This window comes from Condylostylus longicornis, unplaced genomic scaffold, assembly GCF_029603195.1.
Source record: "Condylostylus longicornis isolate FDR11 unplaced genomic scaffold, ASM2960319v2 ptg000040l, whole genome shotgun sequence".
In the NCBI taxonomy this organism is placed as follows: Eukaryota; Metazoa; Arthropoda; class Insecta; order Diptera; family Dolichopodidae; genus Condylostylus; species Condylostylus longicornis.
In genome coordinates, this window is record NW_026578009.1 from 379,996 (window position 1) to 399,709 (window position 19,714).

The following is a 19,714-nucleotide window of genomic DNA, read 5'->3' on the forward strand; positions in this document are numbered from 1 at the left end:
CTTTTGATTAAGAAAAATTGCCATAATTACTTTAAGTAAGTCAATCTTTTAAAACAAGTAGTATTTGTTTGATTCTTAATCTTAACCTACTTCAATTATTATTTTTTATTTTAATATGTATAATTCGTGCTCTTTATTTCAATAAAGTTTATTTTATAGGGCCGATCTTTCAAATGCTTGTACATGCATATAATATACATACTGTGTTTTTTTCAGATATTTAATATCAATATAAGTCATTTTCATAGAAAATTTTAATTTTAAATATATGACACGAATGAATAAATTATGTTTTCTAGTTAATTATATTATATAATAAAATTATTTGAGAACTAAGCAAAGCCTATAAAATTTTGTAATAATAATATTTTAAATTCTAGTTGCTAATTAAATTTTGCATTGCATTTTTGTTTTCATTTTTCTTTTTTTGTATTATTTTGCATGTATTATTCTAATTACTAATTTTTCAAATTTACTTTTAACTTTAAATATTTTTTCAATTTTTTCTCTTATTGATATAAGAGAAAATATTATTAGTTTTTGCTCTTTAACTATTGTAAAAAAGTCAAAATTTGTTTATTGATATATGAGAAAATATTATTAGTTTTTGCTCTTTAACTATTGTAAAAAAGTCAAAATTTGATTCTGAAAACGTTTTTTAGCTCTGAATTCAATATTTACAAAAATTATAAAATTTAATTTCAGATCATTGAAATTAATATTTAAGAATTTATATAGAATCATCAATATATAAAAACAACTTTTATGTGATTCGATCATTTATGTTGAACTAATTTTATATTATTTTCCTATTTATTTTTCTAATTTGCATATATTTATAGATTGCGTTTGCAATAAAATTATATTTTACTAAATATCTTTTTAATTTTGATGAAAATTGAATACTTTTAAAGTTTTAATAATAAACATTATGTGTATATATTAATTTACATCTCTAAATAATTTTAAATAGCTATTTAAAATTTGGGATGAATAAAAATTGTAATAAAATAAAATATTTTTTGCTAGCAATGTTATTAAAAATGAACAATTATGTAAAGTAAATTTTATTTATGTTTATTAATCTGTCGTACTCAAGTCTTAATTCAGCGATTCGAGAAAAATATTTAAACGCTTTGAGTATGCTTTTGTGAAAATTAACTTTTTTTATCAAATAATAATTTAAATGCAAAAAAAAATAAAATAAAAAAAAACAAGTTTATAAACTACATAAATTTTAAAATAATATTTGAAGGTTTAGTTTTTTTAAGTCATAATTTTATTTGCAATAGTCAGATTTTTTTTATATCTTTTTTTTTGTTAATTTTATACGTTAATAACATAAAATATGAAATACATTATCTTTTAATAATTTATATACTATAAAATATGTTTGCTGCTAAATTGATTTTAAGCATTCTCCAATATATATTAATGTTTCCTTTTCTCCTTTTCCTTTTACTTATGGAAACTAAAGAAAATTCTATTGTAAAAATAAAATTTAAATTTGATTTAAAGATCGTATTTACAACCTTTTTACGGCATAAATATAATAAATTTTACTTATTTTTTTAATTTTTTCTTTTTTTTTTTTTGAAATTAATAATTTTAAACATGTACACTACAATCATTTAACTTTGGACTTAACCTAATGAGAAAAAAGGACTTTTTTTGTATAATTTTTGAAAAGCATTCACAAGACATAAAAAAAGGTTTGTTTTTATAAATTTAAAAACTAATACACAAACATTAATGAATTAATTAATAATTCTTTTTTTTTTTTAATCTTGTTTTACTAAAGATAAGTCTTAAAATCATTTCAAATTTCATATTCTATTTATATACTATATATATATTATGTATTTATATACATTCATATATTAATATATGTATATTTATACTTTTTTTAACTTTTAATATTTGTAAACATTTCTATAATTTTTGAACTGCGCAAATTCTTTAATATTTTATTATTTTTATAAAAAAAGAGATTTTTTATGTATTTGTTTGTTTTTTTTTTTTAATATTTATTTTGAATTTTAAAAAATATTTTTGAATTGTTGAATTGTTAACCATTGGAACAATTTATATTTTGAATATATTTTTGTTATCTATTTCTGTTTAATTAGTGATTTTTGCATTTTTTTTCCTTTCTATTTCTACATTTTGATGCATATACATTTTTTTGGATAATAAACATAAAAATAATAAAAAAAAAATTATATTCAATCAATTTTTAAAGGAGACATTCGCTTACAATGTCGAAAAATCAAATTAAATTCTCTTAATTCAATATGTTATTTGTTTTATTTTTAAAAATCTTAAGTATTTTACTAATTTTCTGTTGTTTTAACTTGCTTACTTAATTAGTATTATTTTATATTTTTAATGTTTTTCATTTTTTTAATCTTAAAATGTGGTTAACCTAGTAATACCCGCTAGCATTCGAATAACCCTGTTGATATGCCTGGGCATCTAAAAATGAGTAAAAAAAAAATAAATGGTTGATTTACATTATTCGAATTATTAAAAACCACCTAAGTAAATATTAAAAATTCAAAATGTTTCTTTAATAAATACGTGGGCTATGAATGTACACATAAACAATAAATATGTGCGCAATTAAGAACATTATTTTAAAACTGTGTATGTATATTCAACTTTACATACCATAACCACCGTATGATCTATCATCGTATGACGTGGCTGATGGTTGTGAATAGTCTGGTGGAGGTGCGCTGTAGTCTACAGTTGTACCGTAAGATTGACTATAATCTTGTGCATAACTTTGGTACCTAGTATCAGCTTGTCCATATGATGCAGCGTTTGCTCTAAGTTTCCCGAAAAGAATTTAGTTTTTTTTTAAATATGCAAAAAATACATTTTTCTTATAAATGAATATTGTTATATTTCATTACCCATAACTTTGATATTGATTTGGATCATAATCTTGTTGACCATACCCGGTTGGAGCCTGTTGTCCATATGCAGACTGACTGTATCCATTATATGCTGGAGGAGCCTGTGATGCATATGATTGCGAATATTGGTCAACATGTTGCATTTGATCGTGAGATTGATAGCTAAATATAAAACAAAGTATGCAACTCGATGAAATTTTATTTAACAACTAAATATATACCTAGGTTGTTGATATCCATGTGATTGATGATGAATTTGCTGCTGATGTTTTACAATAGGTCTGCTCGACGGCCCTTGATCATAACGTCCTCTTTTAGGTCCAGGAGGTCCAGAAGGTGCTCCTCGTTTTAATGTTGGAACGGGAGCTACTTGTGTATTTGCTGAATGTGGTGCAGGAGGCCTTGGTGGACCGCTTTGATACGAGCCACGACCTCTGGACGAAAGTCCACTCATACCACCGCCTCTTGACATACCATATGGTTTTGTTAGTACTTTGTTCGGATCACCAACTTGATTACCGCCTGCGTACCCTCCTCGACCCCTACTCATTGGCGGACCACCACGCCCGCGTGGTGCTCCTCTTGGTGGGCCTCCATTAGTTGTTGGTGCTGTTGGTGGACCTGATGAACCTCCATTTGCTGAAGTCGATGTTGCAGAAGATTGTTTGTCATCAGCTGTTGGAGTCGTAGTTGCAGTTACTTTGTAAGAATTATATTATTAAAAATATGAAAAATATACTAAACTACCTTAAAGCATCTTAATAAATTCTAGCTAGACTTACATTGTATATTATGTGCTGGTGGTCTTCCACTCCCCCTCATAGGCGGTCCACCTCCTCTTGGTGGACCACCTCTTTGAATTCCCATTCCTCTAGGGGGACCACCTCTAGGGAAACCCATTCCTCCTCTGCCACGCATCATTGGTGGTCCTCCCATTCCACCTCTCATCCCCATTGGACCTCCACGTCCCATACCTCTACCCCGACCCCTTTCGAAGCCTCCTCTACCACGATCAAAACCACCACGCCCCCTGAAACCACCACGAGGCGGTCCAGACGGTGCCCCTCCCGATGATGAAGAAGTTTGTCCTCCAGTTGAACTTTCCATTTTTATATCTTAAAACACTAATTTAGAAATTTATAACTTTGAGTTGAAACTTTTAGTACAATTACGCGTATGACTCTTCAATTAAAAATTTTTTCTTCACAATCACACTTAAACAAAATAATAATGACAATTTATCACTACTATATAACTTAATCACTATTTCTCAAAAACTTTATTTTTTACTTCTTATAAAATATATTTTCAAAATTCAAACCCCAGCCAAACTGAAAATCCTTTTTCTATTAAAATCAATACGTAAAATGGCGCCGGCATCTAAAATTGAATAAACGTCAATTAAATACTTGAGTTGTCGTCACAATATCGTGTACGTGTTTCTAGTACTGCCGTTTCAATTTATTCATATTAACGTATCGCACAGCACTTTTACCGTGGCACTTCACGCTTGAATTTTACAAATTGTGGCACTATTTTACACTTTTTATGATATTAAATAAAATTAAATAAAATTTTAGCGGAAAAGGATTGTTAACATTGTGAATATTTTAATAGCATTTTAATGTTAAATTTAATGTTAAAGTCCAAAATAAAACAAATAACGATATAAATTTTTTCCCTTTTATTCTAGTTATATTCATACTTTGGAAGGAATAAAGCCAATATCAAATCTATCATTACAAAAATAAATATTACTTTAAATAATCTTTATAAAGAATTTTACTTTAAAAAATTGTGATAATTCTTTCTTAAACTGCTCTGAGAATTCATACATCCAGCTTTTTTAAAACTTTTTTTATAAAAGGCCGAAGCGAACACATTCCGTTAACAAAAAATATTACATTCGTCAGTTCTTCAGGATTAGGGAAAGTTGAAATTTTTTTTTGATGTATAAAAAGCTGTTGTCCGGGGGACAGGATTTTAAGTGGGTGTTTGATTTTACTGTTCTTCTATTTTGCTAATTTTTTACAGTCACAGGTAATCACAACACGATAAAGTTTGAGGTTAATGAGAGGTTAACAGACTGAAAAATGGCAAATGCCAATAACGAATAAAGTTGAATGAGAAAGCAAGAGGAAAAGTATAATACGTTTGTTAATAAATTAAAAAAAAATATTAAAATAGAAAATCTTCTTACAAAAAATAAAAAATAGATATCATGTTAAAAAGATTTCCTATAGCTTCCATGAGAACACTTGTAAATTCGCCTACTTCGAATTTCTTTAAGTTACATTCTTTGAACCATTAAGAGTAGCTAATATTTAATTTGCTTCTAATGATAGTCGTATGTGTAGAACATAAGACTACATTTCACATAAAATACACCTGACGGCAAATACTGGAAATTACTCTGTCAGAATTATACTGTCAGATTTTTTAAAAATAAAATGATGGCAATTAATTTTTTGTTAGAGTTTTGAACAGCTATTAACTAATTTTGATTTCAATATGAATAAAACAAAAATTATTAAATTTTTACGTAAAACCTAGGATCTTTCATATAGTTTCAGTCTGATATGTAAACACTTATCAAATTTTGTTGTAGGTTTCGTTAACGGCACGTAAAATATTGAATTTTTAAAGATATTGCTTAAAAAAAATAACAATTCCATTCTTAATATGAAAAAACACTTGTTTTACTCACTTCCCTACATCGAAATTAACTTGAAGAAATTTATATTTGTTTGCGTCATTGATTTCGTTATAAAAAATGGGTGGTGTGTTTGTTATAACAAAGTCAAAAGATGCGGTATGCGGTAATAAACGTTATCGAATTTCCGGTGCGGAATGTAATCGTTTTTGTTTTTTAATGGATATAAAAATGAAAGAAAATATTTTTCAAGTTTAAACATCGCACTCGCTTGGTCATTAGTTCATTTTGAATAGAAATTTAAAATTTTTTTTCGCTACATTGGAATTTAAAATTCAATATCCGTTTTGATTTTGAAAGCTGTTTCAAAATATTTAAAATTGATTTGAATAGAAAAATATCATTCTGAAATATTTTTGTTTGAATATTATTAATTGAACAATAATCATCTCTGAATTAAATGAAGCAAAAGTTTTCAAGGAAAGTTAAGATGAGTTTTTACTATGACTTTGCAAGCAAGTAAAAGTATCAATAGAATCCTAAAATACCTAATGTTGTATTTTCTATGTATTTGAAGAACGTTATAGGTATTTATGTATATACATATATGAACTCGTAGATTTGAGCAAATAATTTTTAAAAAACTAGTAAATTCATTTTGTGGAATATGTATACATTATGTGTAAATTATTTTTAAATAGCTTAAAAAGTTTTTAATTTTACGTGTGTAAAAACATTCAACTACAAAGTAAACGTCTTTATCTAATTATGCGTATATACATATGCATACATACCTATATATATATATATATATATACATAAGTATTCATGCACCTATTCATACTTCCTAGTTAAAAATAAAGAGTTAAAAGTAAGTAACAGTAGAAAACAAAAATTTATTATTAAATACATACATACTTATATTCCTATGTAAATGCATTAATTAAATTCAATTTTATTTATACTACAGATTGCGCATTTAAATTTTTATTGAATCCTAAGATTTAGAGGATTAACTGCACGACCAGCTATAATTGCAACATCTACTTCCTTATCAACAATGAAAAATAAGAATGGATGATTGACAGCCACTTCAATGGGTTGATATTCTTGAGCAATGTTACCTAAATTTTGCATAAATAAAAACAAAAAATAAAGGAATTTAAATAGGTATTTTGTTTATGCTAATGCACAACATTAACTGTAAACTTTGAAAATTGTAAGCACGTATTTAGAAATTGTGATTGAAACGCGTTTCGCATGAAAGATTTCAAAATATGTGCATACATACGTGTGTAGGTATGTAGGTATTTTGCGAAAAACTTTATTTAGTAAAAACATGATTTAACTTAATTTTCTCTGAAAAATATGTATATAACTATGTAGGCATCCACATATGAACATGTAACGTATATAATCTTTATAAGGTGTAGGCTAGTATTTTTGCAAATTTCAAACCCTTACCTTTAACTTGATCAATAGGTTGCGTTTTGATATTAATATCGATAGTTTGTTCAATATGTTTTACATAAATTTCCTTATCAGTTGTCATTAATGAGAAATCGGCTCTTGATGGTTCAAAAATATCTTTCACCCCCATCTACATCAATAAAGTTTTAATAATTTCAATGTAATATCAATTTTCTGATGCACACTTACATTTTGTAAATCATTTGTTAAGTATATTTTTCCTTTCAACCGGAAATCTGGAATTATTGCATGAACCCATTTTGGTTTCATTAACTTTTTTAAAAATCTTAAACTTGGAATATTTTTTAACGATTTTATTGCTGTATCTATGTCTATATTAAAATCGGGTAAAAATATAATTAAATTATAATTTATAGAATTTAGCTCCAATTCTAATATTGTAGTTTTCTGTGAAGCTAAATATTTGTAATTTAAAACACTATTGTAAGTTTTGTAATTTGTTTGAATTGTTTCATGGTTATTAAGATAGAAAATATGATTAATTGTGTTTTTATGAGAAGTTTCTTTTGGAAATAGATAACGTGAATCTAACTCAACGCCAAAATTTCCAATGTTTGCGAATTTTACGAACGGTGTATAATGCAATGGAATTGGCAAAGATGAAATATCTTGCGTTTTTACGACATGTGTTAAAATTGCTTCATCATCATTAACAAACCTATAAGGACTAATTAATGTTGGTATATTAGATTTTTTGAAATTAAGAAAATCATTTAATAAAAATCTTTTATTTCTTATAGATTTAATCTGATCAGTAGCAATTTTTCTATTTCGAAGATTTAATCTATTAGTTTGTGTTGTATTTATTTTTCTTATATTTTCCACTTTCGGAACTGAATAAATTTGAAAATTCTGTGATGAAATATTAGTTGAGGCTGGCCAATAATCAGATATTTTTTTATTTTTTACTGAATTAAAATTTACTTTGGGGCGAACGTATGCTGCTAGCTCTGGAATTTCAGTTGCAATTTCTGTTGATGTTGTAATTTCTTCAGCAAAATTGGTTGTAACTGAAGTTTTTTCTGTTGTTGTAATAATTTCCACTTCAGTATTATTCATTAATGTTTTCACCGTTGTAATTATATCGGTTTGGTTATTTGAAAAGTTAGTTTCAGTAATAGGATTTATTGTGACAGAGGAAACATTTTGCATCGCATTTTCAGTAGTGTGATTTACTTCAAACACTGAATCATTTTTTAAAGTTATAGATGTTTCTGATATAAAAGTTTGTATTTCTGCAATTCTAAAATCTAAATCAAAGCCATAAAACTTTAAGATTGCTTCATATTCAGGTGTTATTGTAACATTTTCTTTATTTAAACATAATCCATTAAGAGGGTTATCTTGCGAAAAGAAATAAGTCTAAAATATTTCGAGTGCTTTCATTATTTTAAAAGAAATATGGAAAAAAAGAAAATAACGACTAACCCTTAATCTTCTGTGAATGTCTCGTAGACCAATTCTTGATGTGTCTTTGATTTCTGGTAATCCAAGGAAGCTTTGCAATTCAGAATAACTTCGATCGTAACTGCCCTCATATAATGCAATTAAAACACTAATAAGTGATGTTGGTGAAAAAGCAAAGTTATTGCGATTTGATATAGAATGGTGATAGATAATGCGATACGCTAAATTATTTGTGGTATCAGCAATAATTTCAGCCGGAGTAATTTTTTTTGTATAAAGATCGCTAGATATTGTTACATATGCTTGAATTGCAATAAAAATGAATGTCAATAATATAAATATGATTTTATATTTTTTAAAATATTTCATTTTTCTTAGTTCTTAAATAAAACACTAATATTTTCCGATTTTAATAATTTCCACTTAATCCCAAATTGTGATTAATAGTTGGAGCAGTTTAATAGTTAAACCAAAACTAAAAAATTTTGAAGTGAGTTCTTCTTATTTAAATGTTATATTTGATTTTTTTTTGTTTATATTTTGCCAATAAAAAAAGGTTTGTATTTAACACTAATATTTTCTTTAGTTTGTTGTTCGTTTAAATCGTTGATCCATTAAAACTTTTAATTCGGTGTTTTGAAGCAAGCAAAACAATATGCATGAGTTATAATTTAATTATTATATGCAATTTTATTATGTGCAGTAACTAAATAGTAATGGAATCCATTTATAAATGGTATGAAATGTATAGCAAGTATAAAGGCCAATTTAAAATTAATTTTGAGATTTGTACTATCACATACCAAGAGTTGTGTCACATTACCTCTATTTTTTTGATTTGGTTTCAAAATTTTATTTTTAGGCTCAAAACAAGATTCTAGAAATAAAACTACGTGCGACAGGCGAAATTTTTCAGGATTTGAGACTGCATTCTAAACCTGCATTTAAATATCTTTGCAGAAAAGGGTGTTTTTCCTAAAAATGTATTTGGCAAACTTCAAGTGCAATCAAGCCGAAAAAGCTTCAATTTCGAAGTTTCAGTTTTAAAGTGGTGATGGTGTATAGAAGTGGGTATTTGTATAAAGAAGCAAATAGGAGCCGACAGGCATCAATTTCCACATATTTCGTCGAAAAATATTTTAAGATTATTAATGACACAAACATATACATACATACCTAATATGCAAATATCAAAAGGAACACAACACAGACTATATCATATATTATAATCATAATTTATATTAATAAAAATACTTTTAGTTTACGTTTAATTTGGTAAATTATACTTTATTTTGATTTATATTCTTTCTTTCTGTTTTTTTGTTTTATGTATGTGTATACGTTATTATATATATGTATACTCATTTTTTTATAATGTATATACCTTAATATATATATATATATATTAAGGTATATACATTATTTAAAATTAAGGTATATACATTATTTGAAAATAATTTCTATATTCTTACAATTTCTTGTATGGATCAAAATTTATATATTTTAAATTTATGTAATTTTAACTTTCCAGACAAAAAAATCGTTTGGAAAAAATAATGTTTTTTCTTTTTTAAATAATTTTTTAAATAATTATGCGGCAAGTAAAGTTATATAATTAAATATAATTAAATTGAATATAAATATAAAGTAAAATAATTATATCAGTGTATATTTTAATCGTATTGTAAGAAATATTTAGTATTTTTCTTATAATGCGTCAATGTGAATTTAAAATATATTTTTAGTGTACAAGTATGTAACTTTATATAAATTGACTAACATTATGTGTAAGTTCATATATAATATATATATATATATATATATATGAATGTGTAGTCGCTTTCTTAAAGAGTTCTTGATAATTGGTATGTTTACAAACAAAACAAAATAAATAAAAATTGAAATATGTATTTTTTTGTATAATTTTAAATTTTGTTTTATTTAATTCTGTATGTATATATATATTCTCTTTATTTTATTTTATTTTAAAAATATATTATGTAATTATGGTGTATGTATTTTTCATATTTTATATTTTGAAATTTAATTTTTGTTCTCTTTTGTTTATTTTAAATTATAATAACATAATTTTTCTTGTGTTTGTTTTTTTTATTCACATTTTTTAATTTTATTTTTATATATACATATATATCTTATATATATATATATATATATATATATATATATATATATCATGTTTCTAATCCTAATTAAATCTATAAATATATCATTAATTATTGAATGTATATTTTAAATTTTAATATTAATTTTATTTATTCTTTTTTAAATTTATAAACGTTTTTGTTTTTCATTTTAAGCAATTTACTGGAACACATTTATACACAGTTTGTTTTTGATAAATTTTTTTTCTTTTTATAATTTAATATAAATATATTATATATATATACATATATATATATATGCAATTAAATTTATTGTAATTAATTAAAATATTAAATATTTATGTTCAATTAAGATATTTAATTAAATCTTTTATTTCTATTTTATTTATTTTGTTTTTTTTTTTTTTAACACACTTATAATAAAAAGTTTTGTTTTATTTTTTAATTTTTAAAATTATAAATATCATTTTTTTTTCTTTGATTTTTTTACTGTTTTTATAATAAATAAATATGTTTATTAACTTTTATTTTTTAATTATGCTTTTTTATTTTATTTTAAATATTTTCTTGTACTTTTCAAAAAGTAAGTTTATATATATATATTTTCCATATAGTTTGAAATTTGGTTTGATTTTTATTTTATTTCTGTTTCCTTTTGTTTTGGAAAATTAATATTTGAATTTTTTTTAAGAGAATTGTATTGTATGTATGTATTTTGCTTTTTTCGAAGTCTCAAATTTAAGTTGTTGAAGTGGACAATTTTATTTTATTTGTTTTTTTCTTTTTTTTTTGTGGAATTTATTATCATTTTGAAAATATTTTATTTTTGGTAATTGAAAGAACACTTTATTATTTTATATATATAAATATATAAGTATTAGAAATTATAACAAGATTATCTTAAAATACTGATTATTGTATTTTTTGACCAGATGGTAATTTTAAGTCTTTTTTTTAATTACGTAACAAATATTTTTTATAAGAATTAATATATGAAATTTAATGAAATTTTATAATGAAATTTATTTATGATTAAATTTTGTGTATGAATTTTTATATAAAACGGAATGTTAATTAATATAGTTTTAGAATTAAATATAAAAAAAAATTTAATATTTTTTTTTTAAATTAATATAAAATTGATTGTTATTAAATTTATATAAATATCAGTATTTATATAAGAATTAGAATAATTTTTTATTTTAAATTTTAAAAACTATAACGAAACCCATATAATGTATTTTAATGTTTAACCAAATTAAAATTAAAAAAAAAAATGTTAGTTAAAGTTATTCTTTTATATATACACATGCATACATACATAAATCCATGCATAAATATATACATGTAATAGGTATTAAATAACTGCAAACGATTTTAATTAAATTTTAATTAAAATATTTTTTTTTTAAGAAAAAAACCGATAAGCTTATAAAATATTTGAAATAAAAATGTTACCATATAACCATATTACCATATAAGTATTTATGTATATTATGTGGTCTGTTGGTGCACTTTAATTTGTAGATTGTTTTTAGACTTTATAAGAAATTTAATTAATTATGTATATTAAGCTCAAATTGTACTATTAAATTTGTTTTTGATATGAAAATTTTAAATTTTTATATCATTTTTGACAGAATTTAAATTCAAATAAAATAAATTAAAATTATAATACGAACTATAGAATTACAATAAGACATAAAAAAATTAAATTTGTGGCGCAAAATTATAGAAGAAAGAAATTTTAAATAAAAAAAAAATAATTTTTGTCAAATTAAATCAATGCATTTTCCCCGTTTCATCGTTTTTACAGTAATAAAATTTGAAACAAATTTATTAATATTTAAATATTTATATTATTATCATTATTATTGGCATAAAATTGATAAAAATCAATTTATTATTAATACAGTTATTTAAAGTCAAGTTAAAATATATGTATGTATGTATATAAAAGGTTAATAAATATAATTTGGAAAAATATAGGTAATATACAAAAACTTTTTTAATTAATTTTTATTTAATAAATTTTCGTAGATAATTTTCATAATGTTATGAAGTCTTAAATAGTAATGATTTTCAAAAATAAAATGTAAACTTAACAAATAATATTATTTCAATATTTTTTTTGTTGTTTTTCTTTTTTTTTGGATTATATAACATTTATGTAATCAGTATTGAAGTAGATAATAATAATGTTCTAGTTTTTTTTTTCATTTTTTGTTTTCTGTAGATATAATAATAAAGAAATTTTGTTTTTGTATATATGCAACTTAATTTTTGGGAAAGTCGTAATTAAATTATAGATATAGAAATTTTGAAGGTTTATATATATAAAAAAAAAAAATTGTGAATAAAGATTTATATATTTTTTTTTTTATTTTATTATCACAGCAATTCGGAGCTTTTAGGCACTGAAAACTAGAATCAAACAACGAATATCCAATTATACAATCCTCAAGATGAAAATCATATTTTAATTAATTATTATTATATAATATTTTAATAAATCAAGACTTTTGAAAATTGTTGAAAATTTCTACCAATTTGGCCATCTTCTATAGAATAAAATAAAAAAAAAAATAAAAATTGTTATGTCCTTTCATTTCAATTTCGATTACGCATTCCAATGTTTTTTAAAGTCTAAAAATTTTTTTTTTTTATTTTTCATTTGTTAATTGATTTTTTTTTTGTTATATAATATATTGTGCAATTATTATCTTTATATTCTCTTATTTTAATTTTAAATCCACTTAAACTTATAAATCAACGTATATATTTTATAGTTATAATTATGTGTATATATATATATGTATATATATATATATATATATATATATCTTTTGTTTTTTAATCGCAACAATGATTTTTTTATTTATTTTTTAAATTTAAATTGTATGTTTTATGACAATAAATTTTAAGCCTAAAATCTTAAAACATGTGCTTAATTACTAAAATGTTGTCATAAATTATAATTAAATATATGTATATAATAATAATGTATATTAATGATTATTTTATAATTATTTTTTTTTTGTTTCAATTATTATAATTGTTTGATTTTAAATTTTATATATATATATATTTTTTTTTCTTATATTATATACAAACAAATTTGAATTGTAATGGATTTAAATTTTGGGGAAAATAACTGAAACATTAAATTTGATTTTTAAAAGGCATAACACACATTACATAATAAATAGGTATGTCTATATATGTATATAATACAATAATATTCATGTATAAATTTTATAAATTGGGAATATAATATTATTTTTAACAGCAAACAAAATAAAATATGCGTGTATTTATTAAAATTATTTTGATTTGCAATAAGCTTATAAATATATTTAATAAAAGAGGTTATTAGTGGTAGTTTCGATAGTACTCGTATATATTTTAAAAATTTTATAATTATAAACAAAATTTCTTGATCAAGTTTCAAAATTTTGAAAAAAAAAAAACAAATAAAGTAAAAAAATTAAAAAAAAAGTAAAGCACAAGTGATAAATTAAAAAAAATTTAATACGTATTTAAAAATTAAGTATTCAATTTTTTTAATTTATAAAATTTCTTAATCTACGTATGAAGTTAAAAGTAGAATATGTATGTATATAATATGTAAAAAAAATAAAAAAAAAAACTAAATTTTCGATTTTCGATATAATAATTGGGATTTTCGATAATTCAGTTTTAACTTAGATTTTAACATAATATTCAAAAAATCCAATCTGTAAAATTTGCAGAAATAGCATGTTCGAAAAATGATAGTTGTGCTTAAAGTTCTAATGGAATTTTTAAGTTTTTCATTAACTACTGCAAAAATATTATAAACTGAAAGAAGAGAATAATAGAAAAATGTTGAATATTGAAGAATAACTCGTTTATATTACAAATCTGCAAAAGTAAAATATTCAATTTGTGCAGTTTTGTAAGTATGTATGTAGTACTTGATATGCAGTAAATTTGATTATAAAGTAATACTCAAATTGCTAAACAAGTAATTTGTGAAAATACAGTAATGTTTTAAGATGAATTTTTGTAAATTATAATACTGAAAACTAAGATTTAAAAAAACTTATCGCAATTACGCAGCTTTTTTTTACTACTTCTAATTAAATTTCGGAAGATTTAGAAGAATTATTAGAGTAATTTTTTGTGTTTTCGTTTTAATTTTTTTTTTATTTAATATATATATTAAATGAAATTGAAAATGATGTATTAAATAATTTTTTTAATTGAAAAAAAATACGATTGTGAAGCTTTTGAGGTTTGTTTTTCTCCTGCTAAAGTTAATTAAGTTCTAAGTTAAAAATGTTAACGTAAACTGCATTTTTAAAAACACCCTGTGGGTAAAAAAACTTTTTAAGATTTAATTTTAGACTTTCAATGCATATCTGAATTATCGAAATCACTGATTTTTCTTATTTAATTCAATTAATTTAGAATTAATTTGTAATAGAAAAAAAACAAAAGAATTTTAACCATTCATAAAAATATTTTATTTGAAATTTTTAGTATGATGAATATAATTAAGTATGATATTTTATTATATTTGTAATTTAGTTCTATTTTATCACAAGCAGCTTTGAGAAAAATCTATTTTATATTTATTGGAGTTTCAAAGAAAAATATATATATTTTAACCTTTAATGTACGAGGTAAAATTTTTTAACAAATTTGTCGAGTTAGTAATTATTATTACAACACTTTCTCAATTTCAGTGTAAGTGTTTTATTCATGATAACAAAATTAACATTGAGTAAGAGAGTTTAAAACAGTATGATGGTACGATGTAGAATATGAAAGTGTGGAAGAGAAATAATTATAAGGGAGCAATTACAAAAGAAAAAGCAGAAAACATAAAATTTACTATCACCTCTTCGGTTAAAGGTTAAATATGATTATACGATAGGATTCAAAATGAAAATATGCGATTTTAACAAAAATAAATTTTTTTTGAATTAATGTATTAATAAAATGTAATAATGAATATGAAATAAGATTAATAGAAACTTCTCTATATAGCAAGTATTTGTATGTATGTATTGTATATAAAAATATAAATTGTTTAATATAAATTCATTGAAATTCAATTTATACGGAAAATCTTCTTATATTAGAATTAAAAAAATTTATAAAATTAAAAAAAAGGCATTATTAAAAGAATAAGTTTGAAAAATTTAAATTATTTTCATAAAATATTGAAATATTTCTCTTTTAATCTTGTTATAAGCTTTTAAATATTTCAATGCACATAGAGACGTAAAAAAAATTTAGTGAATCTTTTTTTTTTTTTTTTTTTTTTGAAATAAAATTCATGTCCAAATATTTTATTATGTAATTTCTATAAGATTTAAGCTTATTATTTTATTCTCGTCAATTAAAAAAAAGATTGCTCTTAAATATTTGTGGATTATTTAACAAAAAACAATTCCGATAGGGTTATTAAATTGTTAGGAGATTTTTTTAAATTTAATTATCTACACAAACGTTAAAATACAATTAATTATTTAAGGTATTTAAAAGGTAAAATATCTACTCATTCTTTTGGTGTTATTCTATAATATTTGGAATTTATTTTAGATATATATTACTGTTAATTTAATTAAAATAATTAATTTATATTATTTTTATAATTATAATTTATAGAATAATATAAAAAAGCATTTGAAGATTATTTTAATTTGAAACGTTGTTACAATTAATAAGTTGTTGAACTAACAACCTTACTGAATTAAAATTTTTTTTTAAAGGGTCAAAAAATATTTTGAAGTAAATTATAAATTTAATTATAATTAAAATTGGTCATGCATTATTTGTTTTAAAATATCTAAAATAAGAACTGAAAAACAAAAAAAATTAAAAAAATAAATAAAAATCAAAATAAATACCGTTTTCTTAAACTTTTTATTTATTTAATGGAGTTTTCCTTTTTTTTTTGCTTTTTTTTTTTTTTTGTAAACTTAAAAGTAATTTTTTTTTCTTTGTAATTTTTGTTGTTTTAAAAAAGAAAATGTTTTTTTTTATGTTTTTGTTTGTTTAAAATATATAGACGAAAAGTAAATTGGTATTTTTACAAAGAAAATTATAAATAATAATAATAATAAAAAAATAATAATTAAAAAAAAAAACAAAAACAAATTAAAAAAAAAAAAGTGGAAGAAAGTTTGTTGTTGTTTTTTTTGTTTATAATTTTTAATCTACATTTTTTTTTTAATAATTTTTTTAACAATGAGGAAATTAAAATTTATTTCGGTTTTTGTGTATGTGTAATTTGGGTCCCGCTTCCTTGGGCCTTAATTAATAATCCATTGCTTTTGTTTGATTTCTTTTGTATAATTTTTCTTACAAAAACATAAATTTTTTTTTGATCACAAAATTTTGTCTATACCATTTTCAATATAATTGCTAATTTATATGTTTTAAATTAATGTAAAAAAAAAATTGTTATTACATTGCTTTATATAATATGTACATTTATAATATAACATATATGTACATAATAATATTAAAAATCTACACAAGAATAGCGTTATAACGAACTTGTTTTCGTTGTAATTATAAACGAAATATGTAAAATATAAAAGAAAAATACTCAAATATAAAAGAAAAATAAAAGAAAAGCTAAATTTTTTTTTGTATGAAAACTTTTGTATAACAAAATAATATTCAATAAAATTTCAATTATTTTTATTATTTTTTAATTGCAACAGGAAATTGATTAGGTGTACTTGTTTGTAAAGTATACAAAATTTCATTTGTATGAATTTCTCATATATCAATTTTTGAAAAGTATTCGGCTATAGTCACGTATACTCAACTAATTCATAATTAATCCATAAACAAGTCATAAAATTGATTTTAAAAAAATTCAACTAAAATCTTATTTTATATAACAATTTGTTTTTACTTTTATAATTTTTTCTCTATTTGTTTAGATATATATAGAGCTCGTTATAACAAGATTCAATTGTGTAAGTTTTTACAATTATGTCACTTTTATAATATTACATAATATAAAATAATTTTATGAACTTTACATATTATAAATTTTTAATTATATTTATGTATTTTCGAAATATTCAAAACAATATTTATAATTAAATCGTAAAATTGGTATTTGTTATACATAATATTTCTATTATATCAAAAAATTTTTTTTATTTTTTGTTTGTTATTGCATACATACTTTTTTCTCGAAAAATTGCTATAATAATTACGGGGTAATATTCATCAATCATTTAAGAGCCAACAATTATTTAAATTTAATATATATATATATATATATATATATAATATTAATATATTTGTAGTTGAATTATTAAGGATAAAGATTTAAATTGTTATTCAATCGTTATTAATTTTTATTTGTTTTTGTTTTTATACATTGATATTAAAACTATATGTATAAGATCTCCATTGAATTTCATCTTTTAAAATTAAGAATATTTTGGCCCTTATATCGAAACTGATTTTATTAATGATTTAATTGAAAACGATTGCGACGATATTTTTTATGTATGTGGATATCACTATTTCTGATTGTTATCAATTTGCTTTACTTTTTTACTTTTCAAATATGGGGGTTATTAATTTGATTTTATTTTTCGATATTATATTATATAAATATTATTATGAATAAAATCTTTTATAATAATTTGAAAAATATAATTGTATTGTATAATCAAGAGAGTTCCAAAAGATTTTTTACAAATTTCTAAATTATTTTTTGTATTTTTTATAATTATATTGATTTATAAAACAAGAAAAAAAACAAAAATTAACGTTTTTTTAAAATATATCATGTATATAACAATTTATAATCTCAATAATAAAACTTTTTTAAATAAAAAATTGAAAAGAAAATCCGTTTAAGGTCACTTAATAATTATTTAATTATAAAGAAAAAAAAAAATTTTTTTTTTCAATATTTGCAAAGTGCACATATTGCATATATATATTACAGTGAATTGTATATTCAAATCATTAAAATAAATAAGATATATTAATTTAGAAAAATAGAAATATTGTACACTACAGGTATATATATATATTTTTTTTTCTTTAATCATTACAACTTACAAAAGAAAATTATAATAATCATACACATATAAAAAAAATAAAGTAAATTTTAATTTTTTTATTAAATCAACTGTAAATTCCTATTCAGACTACAGGAGAATAACATGTTATACTCTTCTATTAACATATTATAGAAAATAATTGCTATTCACATTACACAAGCTGTTTTCTTTTGACAATTAACCTAGTTCTATTTAATATTTTGTTTATTTAAAAATTTTGAAAAAATATTTTTGTATATTAAAATTCAAAAACATATCAAATATTTGGATTTTAATTTATTAAAAACTATTATGGATTTAAATTTTTTTAAGTTTCTTTAAAAATTTCCTTTGATTTGAGGAAAAAACACCAAAAATAAGTAATTCACAATAGAAAAACATGTTTTGTAAAAAATATTACCTTCGAAACCATGTTTTATTTTGAAAGATTTTTTCCAAATAAAATTTATAGTTAAATAAAATGTTGTTATTCGTTGTAATGTGAATATTTTATAAGATTTTCAAATGTTAATCATAAATATCTAAATAATAATTTAAAAGAAAATGTACAATGCTTATTCGATAAAATTTTTTAATATTGTTAATTATAATTTTTGAACTTTGAAGTATCGTAAATCTATTGTATACATATATAAATATTATAACAGAATTCATATATAATTTTGATAAAAAATTTCAAATATTTTTTTTTTTTTAATTAACTTAATTAAATTTTATGAATAGTACTATATACATAGTAGAGTGTTGTATACAATTAATTAAAAATTATATTCTATTATATTTGATTTCTGTATATAAATCTTTTGGAACAAACATAGTATATGTACATCAAAAGCGATTTTCAATATAATCATTTATATATATTTTATATAATTTGAAGAAATAAGCAAATTATAAAAGCAAAATTATATAAGCTTTAAAATTTTCAATTTGTGCTTTATTTTGTTTTAATTAACATTCGTTTTTTTTTTCTTTTTTTTTTTCATATAGTTTTTTCTTTTTTGTAATAAAAGATGAGATAAGTTT

The 19,714-nt window shown here is 21.3% G+C and overlaps 2 protein-coding genes across 3 annotated transcripts; both read right to left on the reverse strand.

The window, feature by feature from the left end:
• Positions 1-1,783: 1,783 nt before the first annotated feature.
• Positions 1,784-4,293, reverse strand: LOC129609666 (uncharacterized). Of its 2 annotated transcripts, none has more exons than XM_055521744.1 (5): positions 3,704-4,293; positions 3,143-3,596; positions 2,919-3,083; positions 2,671-2,831; positions 1,784-2,475 (listed from the first exon to the last, which is right to left on the reverse strand). In XM_055521744.1, the coding sequence occupies exons 1-5, from the start codon at positions 4,026-4,028 to the stop codon at positions 2,426-2,428; spliced, it is 1,155 nt and encodes a 384-aa protein (XP_055377719.1). In that variant the 5' UTR covers positions 4,029-4,293; the 3' UTR covers positions 1,784-2,425. The 2 variants fall into 2 exon arrangements, with proteins under 2 accessions (XP_055377719.1, XP_055377718.1); XM_055521743.1 differs by having other exon boundaries at positions 1,790-2,475; positions 3,143-3,620.
• Positions 4,294-6,561: 2,268 nt separating this feature from the next.
• On the reverse strand, positions 6,562-10,808 carry LOC129609765 (glia-derived nexin). Its single transcript, XM_055521883.1, has 6 exons — positions 10,799-10,808; positions 8,494-8,774; positions 7,946-8,427; positions 7,234-7,723; positions 7,039-7,174; positions 6,562-6,698 (listed from the first exon to the last, which is right to left on the reverse strand). The coding sequence occupies exons 1-6, from the start codon at positions 10,806-10,808 to the stop codon at positions 6,562-6,564; spliced, it is 1,536 nt and encodes a 511-aa protein (XP_055377858.1).
• Between the last annotated feature and the right edge of the window lie 8,906 nt (positions 10,809-19,714).

Coding starts and splice junctions, on each gene's coding strand:
- LOC129609666 (XM_055521743.1), bottom strand. CDS start 4,028: ATGGAAAGTTCAACTGGAGGACAAACTTCTTCATCATCGGGAGGGGCA. Junction 3,084..3,142: donor CATGGATATCAACAACCTAG/GTATATATTTAG, acceptor TTTTATATTTAG/CTATCAATCTCACGATCAAA. Junction 2,832..2,918: donor AATCAATATCAAAGTTATGG/GTAATGAAATAT, acceptor CGGGAAACTTAG/AGCAAACGCTGCATCATATG.
- LOC129609765 (XM_055521883.1), bottom strand. Junction 8,428..8,493: donor ACATTCACAGAAGATTAAGG/GTTAGTCGTTAT, acceptor GAAATATTTTAG/ACTTATTTCTTTTCGCAAGA. Junction 6,699..7,038: donor ACCTATTGATCAAGTTAAAG/GTAAGGGTTTGA, acceptor TGCAAAATTTAG/GTAACATTGCTCAAGAATAT.